The sequence below is a fragment of the Papio anubis genome, chromosome 8 (genome assembly GCF_008728515.1).
Source record: "Papio anubis isolate 15944 chromosome 8, Panubis1.0, whole genome shotgun sequence".
NCBI lineage: Eukaryota > Metazoa > Chordata > Mammalia > Primates > Cercopithecidae > Papio > Papio anubis.
The window spans coordinates 44,563,565-44,572,074 of record NC_044983.1 but is presented as its reverse complement, the minus strand read 5'-3'; the positions used below and the strand labels follow the sequence as shown (position 1 = coordinate 44,572,074).

General features: G+C 36.0%; 1 protein-coding gene across 1 annotated transcript; it reads right to left on the bottom strand.

Moving 5' to 3' along the window:
* Positions 1–1,183: 1,183 nt before the first annotated feature.
* Positions 1,184–6,429, bottom strand: PPDPFL (pancreatic progenitor cell differentiation and proliferation factor like). The gene is made up of 5 exons (XM_009213013.4): positions 6,266–6,429; positions 5,853–5,951; positions 4,599–4,676; positions 4,402–4,501; positions 1,184–3,500 (listed from the first exon to the last, which is right to left on the bottom strand). Exons 2-5 carry the CDS (start codon positions 5,905–5,907, stop codon positions 3,488–3,490), a joined length of 246 nt encoding a protein of 81 aa, XP_009211277.1. The 5' UTR covers positions 5,908–5,951; positions 6,266–6,429; the 3' UTR covers positions 1,184–3,487.
* Positions 6,430–8,510: the final 2,081 nt, after the last annotated feature.

The window sequence follows — 8,510 nt, the reverse complement described above, 5'->3', positions numbered from 1 at the left end:
ACATAAGCAATTGTAAAATTATATCTGTGATTAGTGCTGGAAAGGAGAGAGATATGCACTAACTGAGTGGATAATGGAAAATCTACTTCAGTCAGGGAGGTTGGAGAAGGTTTCTCGGTGGAAGTGACTTTAGAGCTAAGGTTTCAAAGATAAGTAGACATTAAGTGAGGAGATTCTAAGCTGAGGGAAATGGAAAGACCCTGTGGCAACAGGCAAAATGATGTACATAAGTGACTGCGAGAAGGCAGATGCAGCTGGAACACAGGAAGCTGTGGAGAGCAGGCTGCAGGGATGGATCATAGGGGTCACCAGGAGCTAGACCAGAGCTGGGATTGGTGAGCTGTGACTACCTCTCATTTATTAGGAGTGATTGAGTCTTCTGTGTGTGCAAATGTGGGAGTGTGTGTATGTGTGTGAGTGAATGTTCATAGGGGAGCATAATCAGGTTGTACATTCTAAAGATGGTTATGGTTATTCTGTAGAGGACAGTTGACTAGAGAGAGATAAAAATAGTGTAAGTGGACCACTTAGGAGGTCATGGCAGTACCCCAGGGACAAATGATTGACATTTGAATTTAGGTGGTGCACTTGGGAAAGAAAGTAAGTAGATAGACCCCAGAAACATTAAAGATACAAAATTGAAAAGACTTGATGTTGGATTGGATAGGAAAGAAAATAAGCCAACTTGCTACTTACTTGAGTTGATTAATACTGCCATCATTATCTGAAAGCGAAGATACTACAAGGAGATATGGTGGGGTATAGAGATCATGAACTTGGCTTTGACATGTTAGGTTAGAAGACTTTATAGGGAGCTTGAATAAATTATGACTTGCTACACTTCTCGAATTTCTATGAGTTAGAGTTTTAGCCCTATTCAATTCAACCTGGCCAATTACTATCACTCTCTAAAATAATTTTGTTTATCATCCTTCTTTAATAGCCAAATGGAAGCATGCAGTTTTGTTTTCTACAACTTTAAATTCTACATATTGTGTGAAGCACCAAGAAGGCCTAAACACCAACTCAATAGCTTTTACAGTTGTGAGAATTGAGGGATGGGCTGTTGGTGGTTTCATCTGTAAAGAAATAAAATCAGTAACTTGAAACCTGAGATCAAAACCATATATCAAAAAAAAATAGCGGAATACCAACACACAGTTTTATAGAACCTGAGCCTAAATTGTCAAAATCATACTGCATTTAATACAGACGTCCAAGTCCAGTCAAATAACATTTCATAATATCAGATTAGAATGTTCACAGCACATCGCAAGTCATTTGGATTGATGTCACCTCCCCAACACACTTGGCCTTCACTGTTGATTGTCTACCCAACAAGCAACAGAGCCAGGTAGGAGATATTTTATCTAAAATAATGCACAGTTATGCTGAGATCTATTTGTGACGTACTTTTTAAAGGCAGTGCAAAAATGTCTGCTGATACGTTGAGAAAGTTTATCTAGAATTAACCAGAAGATATTTTGTTCCTTTTATATATTTCTATTATTTTAATTCTGTAGAAACTCTGGGATAGTATGCAGAAATTCTTTCCATTTTTAAATCATTTTGTGAGTTCAATTTAATGTTACTTTCTGGAAAGATATCTTCTATTTTTTTAAATGTATCTATCTATCTGTCTATCTCATCTATCTACCTTCACATATGTGTGTGTAACTACTCTAAAATATTTAATTACTATATATGTTCATAGTTTTGTTTGACTTAAAATTTTATGTAAAATCCCATTACTTTAAATAGTAATAATTTTCAGAAAGAGCAACACTAGTCTAAACTGATATAAAAACTGTAATTTTTACAAATATATAAGCCCTCCCAAATAAGGTAATTTAACAAATGGTATTTTTCTGAGTAAACAAAGTAAATGCCAACTTGCTAACCTACTTTGCAAACTTCATCAAGTAACCTAAACAAGCAATCTGTTCATTCATATATCAAGTAGTTAAGAAAAAAAAGAATTTGCTGATGATATTAAAGTAGAAACAGAACCTTTCCAGAGTTTGCCATTATATTTTCTCTCACTTAAAAAAAATCCGTTTTTAATTACTATGATTTAATTTGAACCAAAATCAAGTGAATATACATACTCCTACAATTTAATCCACTTCTAGAAATAGAGAAAATGTGTTTATGCAGGCAGCCACCAGGAAAGCCATCACATGTAGACAGTGATGTGGATCAAAGGGATGTTTGAGTCCTTTCATTAACAGCTATGTGATAAAGGGACACAAGCTTGAAGAAATGCCTTTCCCATTCGGAACAGGTAAATGATCTGTCTGCAATGTCTGTCACTGCCAATGGCCAGCCTGGATGCTCTGTCATGGTTATGTAGTTGGGTAGGAAGACCATCCTGCTAAGGGTTATGTGTGCTCCACTGGATGTTTATGTCAGCATTGGCCCCATGACTGCAGTGATGTCTACCGCTAAGTGAGTGAGCATCCCTGATATCTAAGCCTTACATCTCACTCTGAAAACTACTTGCAAGCCATATACAGAAACTTATCAATTGAAACTTATTAAGTATTATTTACCCAATATTCAGAGAACAGAGAGCTATTCTACTCAATGTAGGGAATACACTTATTCAGAAAATGTCAGTGTTCCTTTTTATATTAACATTTATTGTTTTCTAATTATACACAATACTTGGCATATTAGAAAAATTTACAGATATGGAAAAATATATTAAAAAGAGAATGAAAAACGCCCATAATCCCATCTCCAGAAATGGCCCTGTCAGCATTTTGGTATAGTTCCTTCCTGTCTGTCTTTATGCATATGTAACTTTTTAATACAACTAAAATTGTACTATATATGGCATATTAGGCCAGTTTTTAATACAATAATATGATTTTCCATGTTATTAAATGTTATTTAAAATAAAGAATTTTAAAGTCTCTACAATGACCAATTGGTTAGCTGTATGGTAATCTATTTAGCAGGTAATGTACTTAACGATACATATGCTATTTCCAACCTTCATTATTTAAAAAAAAATTGAATTTTTACAATTATTTTCTAAACTTCTGAATTCAATGCCCTTTAAACCATTATGTGAAACACTGACACATCAGTTTTAAAGCATAATAAATAAATCGCTCAACAGACAAAAAAATAATCTAACTTAAGATTTTTAATAAAAATGATATAAGTAATGAAAGAGCTACTTTATGTAAATCACAACATTTGAAGGCATATTACTTCAAAGGGGTGTCTTGTTTCTAAAGGCACAATTTTCAAAGATGCACCAGGTAGCAAGTGCCACTTGCGGTGATAGTCTTTGTGTTGAGAAAAATGCCTAAACTTTTGCTATATCAGTGACTGCTGTGATCTTGTCTCATAAGTGAGATCTCAGGCACATTTTTGTCTTCTTACAAGGAGAAGAGTCCTGGAGTAGCTGGGGCGCTGACGGGGAGCCGTTCACGTATGGGCCACTGCAGCAGGCAGAGGATCTTGATTGTCAGAATCAACTGTTCATGCTACATAAGGCAGGCAACCGTTACCAACATGTTCATTGAATGGCAGTGCAAAGATGATCAACTACAAAGTGCTCATCTGTAATTTGGGTTGACTTTATAGTAGTCTGAGAGGTTGGGATAAATAAATGAAACATTCTCCAGATAATTCACATGCATAAACTTGATAAAGAGTGTCGAGAAAACATCTTTCCAACAATTAGTCTTGCATTGGCTTTTTAAAATATTTTAAATAATGATTCTATTTTTAAATAATGATTCTAAATTTGTCTTAGCTGGAAAATCCATCAAAATCACTGTATTTCAACATTGGCATCTATGAATCCCTTTATTATAGATTCTTTCTATTCCATTTAGTTACTAGGTATTCAAATGTCTAAAATCCAAAATAAGTAGTTTAAATATATTAAATAACAACTGTGCTAGTCAGTGTGTTTGAGTTCAAAATGTCTGAAAACAACAACTGCACACAAACCCCCAATTCAACCTGCCTAGTAATTTGCACCACACAGAAGCTAATCAAAATCAGCAGTGTCATTCTAAGGTTATCTAAGACAACAACTAGACAATGGTTATTCTTTTCCTGAAGGTATGGGCAAAACAAATTTAGACCCTTTCCTCTGATTCTCAGTCCATCGCCCGCCAAACAATGACACAGTTTGGCATATGACTTCACCACTCTTGAGTGACTGAACTGGAAAGGGCGCTATGGTCTTCCTGACAGCGACCTTCAAGGAGGGAGCTGTGTTAGTGCCACCCTCATCCTTCAGGTACACTTCATAGGCAAGGCTTACTGCTCTCAAGAGACAATTGTGTACCCTAAGTGAGTAGCATAACACATACCATGTGCATTATTTCATTCACTAAGTAAGAACTGCCCTTACCAGAGAAGGCTAAAACTCACCCAATAGCAGACAGATCTTTTGTTCTCACATTTGAAAGCACAGGTTCAGAATGGAAAAAGAATTTAAACCACCAGGTGGATTCTGCCACTTCAGGCAACCCTATCAAATAAAATTTGTATTACTCCTTATCAAACAAATTTGAGACTAAAAATAAAAAGAAATAATACGGATGGCACTGAAAGAAATAACTAAGTACCTTGCTGTGATTTGTCATCATCTATGAAGTTAATGGAATCAGAGCCAGTTAAAGAACTAACTGAAGAAACACTGGACTCTGTGGGAAACAAATGATATTAAACAAATAAATAACTGGCAACCAGACAAGCACATTCGCATCATTTAAATACAAACTGTCAAGTAGCATGGTTTGAAATCATTTATTCCTAGCTTGTGAATTCGTGAATTGAAAAACTGATCAAATTACCAATCAATAGAAAGCTGCTATATTAAGAAATACTATGTTCTACTGATAAGATATAGTCATTTCCAAGGCAGGCAACTCACCCTCTCCTTGGATATGAATGTTGAATTTAAAATGTATTATAAATGTTTTCAGATTCAAAGACTAAGAAAGAAAAAGACCAAGAATAAATATTGTCGTACTACATTAGAAATATTACATATATATATATTTAAAGTTCTACAAAAGTCATCAAATCTAGGAATTAAGGAATTATTTTGAAAGAACAAACATTTTGTCTTATTAAACTTGTATTTAAAACCTATGTCTCTTATAAGATCAGAATATAAAAGTAACTCCTGTGGATAAATAACACAAGTAAATGAGCATAAACTTTTGTAAAATAAATAAATCAGTGGTTGTCTCTAAAACTTATACTATGAGCAACCCTTGAAAGAAGAGTTTTCTATGCGTTGTTGCCATAGATACTTTTAATAACTACTAATTTGGTTCTAAAATGCTTATTTTATTTTATGAAATTTCTCAATCTTCTCTAAGAAGCTACAATTTTCTATTTGGCTATGAATATGAACAGATGGATAGATTAATAAAAATAAAACTGGCCAGATAGAAATTGGCCTATTATCCATAGCAGAAGATGGAAATTAGAAAGTTTTTGAAGCAAAATCATGCTATCCTTTCTTTTCTAAGGAGTTGAATAATACTTTATGTATGTAAAATTATCCGTTTTTAGTGGATCTTACAGAATCCAAGGTACATAAAATTAAAACATCGTAATGAAACATAAGCTGATGTTCACTGATTTTTAAGTGTCAATGGCTTCATCAATACAACGTAGCTAGAACAAAGAAGTGGCTGTCAGCACTGGGTCAGAGAGGTCCCTGAGGCCTCCTGTTTCCTTCATTGTCACCAAGAATTAGTTTTCTCCCTTAAGTTGTGAAGGTAACATGATACCTATGTTAACAATATCCCACAAACATCACCTCAAATCATATTACCTAGGGATGTCTCTATGATGGTGCAACTTACTTCGATAATACTGATTTCTGGCTAGAAGGCAACCGATGGAAGGTACCGATGCCATGGCTTTACCCGTGAGAAAGCACCCAAGAAGCTGTGAGCATCAATCTGAGAAACAGCAACAGAGAAAAGAGGCATTGATATGAATAACAGGGAGTTTTCTTTTCTTTTTTTCCACGTGACTGTTGCAAAGTATTATCATTTACCATGTAATAAATATCTAATAAAAGGAATTTAAATGTTTACGCAAAAGTTCAACCAAACATATTGCAATAAAAAGATGCAATTAAGTAGTACATTTAGGTCGAAAAGAAAGAAAAACTATACGTCCAACTATACACAATGCACAGAACTTACTCCATCTACAACAGACCTAAAGGTCAGAGAAAAAGTGTTAACTCAGCCATGAAGTAGTCACTCACCTATTTGTTTTCTCCAATTCGTTCTTTAAATAAACGCGGTTCTAAAGTTTCTTCAGAAAATACATGCTTTGAAAGAACCAGTTCTTAGAGATTGAAGAGAGGCTGCACCACCCACGCAGGCCCAGAGGCAGGCGCGTGATCGGGGACCCCTGAACACACCTTATATTTAGAAGCCCCAGGCTGGCTGGAACCTGAGCTGTGGGTGACTTGGAGTGAGGTGGGCACACAGCCAGTCAGAGGCGGCAAGCAAGCACTCCCTGCACGTCTGCCCTCCAGCCAGCCAAAGGCCCTCAGAACGCGGCAGCCTGCCAAGTTTGGCTGCAGTCAGCAGGGAAGGACTTGGCCCGATGCTCCTTTGGACTCAGCCTGTTTAATATCACAACCGCTGGTGACTACAGAGAGGGAGGCGATACGCAAGTGTCTCCTCAGCCTTAGATACAATCACACACTCCACCTGCAACACCACGCTGGGCACGTGTGGGATGCACAAGAAGCCTGCTATCTGGCTGGGGAGACTGAACATACCCTCCCACAGTTACAGCGAGGCAAGGCAGAGTCCCACTGTCAAAGGAGAGCAAGAAAACGCTCTAGGCAACATTGAAGTCGTCCCGGAAGTGGGACAGAGTCAGTAGAACTCGATGGACAGGTGGACCGTGAGTGAGAAATTCTAGCAGGAATGACAAGAGACAAATGGAAATCATGGGTAATAAGAGGATATTTATGACATTGTATCAATATCATTTACTGATACAAAAGCTAAGTTTTATTCTGATTTCAGTAACATTTCTCAGATAGATTGCTTTGCCCTTTCTTTTCTTTTCTTTCTTTCTTTTTTTTTTTTTTTTCTGAGACTGAGTCTTGTTCTGTTGCCCAGGCTAGAGTGCAGTGGTGCGATCTCAGCTCACTGCCAGCTCTGCCTCCCGGGTTCACGCCATTCTCTTGCCTCAGCCTCCCGAGTAGCTGGGACTACAGGCGCCCGCCACCACACCCAGCTAATTTTTGTATTTTTAGTAGAGATGGGGTTTCACTGTGTTAGCCAGGATGATCTCGATCTCCTGACCTCGTGATCCACCCGCCTCGGCCTCCCAAAGTGCTAGGATTACAGGCGTCTTTATGATACAATTTATATTTCTTTGGGCACATACCCAGTAATGGGGTTGCTGAGTCAAATGATAGTTCTGTTTTTAGGTCTTTAAGGAATTGCCATACTGTTTTCCACAAGGATTGAACTAATATACACTCCTGCCAACAACGTATAAGCCTTTCCTTTTTCTCTGCAACCTCACCAGCACCTATTATTTTCTGACTAAGTGCTATCTTTTAATTGATTTCTAAATCTTCTGCCTTGTCATGAGATAATTTCTGATTTTTACTCATTTTTGAAGTAGTCTATGGAAGTGGCTTTCTGTCCACTTGAGAAAAATAAACATTATTTATTTGCTGTATACTGCCATTATTTTACATGTATCTGCTAGATTGCATTACTTAACTTTTATAAGCAAATAATTCTTATACTTACCAATGTGTTACTGCTTGATCTACCAGTTTCCTGTATGAGTATATCATCTAATTATATCAATTTTTGTTTTATGAATTTTGAAGTTTTGTGATAGGTGCACACAATAATCACGATTATAATATTGTCTGAGTGGATATTTGCCTTTGTCTTCTTTTATCATGACTAACATTTTACCTCTGTGCTGTTTGTTTAATTAGTCTAATATTAATATTATTGTACCAGCTTTTTCTCTAAGTAATCATCAAGTATGTCTTTTTGCATCCCTTAATTTTCAACTTGCTGTAACAATCACTTATAAGCATCCTTTAACTGTATTTTTTCCTAATGATATCTGTTTTTTGAAATATTTGAGTAATTACATGTAATGGAATTACTCATAATTTGAACTTTAGATATTGAGATTTTCCTACATAATTTTTATGTCTCAGTCACTTATATGCGTGTGTATACTTTAAAACCTTAATATAAAAGTAAATTTAGTTAATTTAACCTTTGTCTGCACTGCATTTTGAGTGAGTACCACAGTGTTTCTTCCAATTTATTGCTTCTCTTTTTAACTATATTGTACCTAAAATTTAGCTTGTATGTATGTATACACACACACACACATGTATGTATGTTTGTATATATATTTACCTATGTAAATTTAGTTGCTTTATTTCTGTCCTGTTTTTCATAATTCTTTCGTTTGTTTCTCTGACCATCTTTAACATGGTTACTATGAAG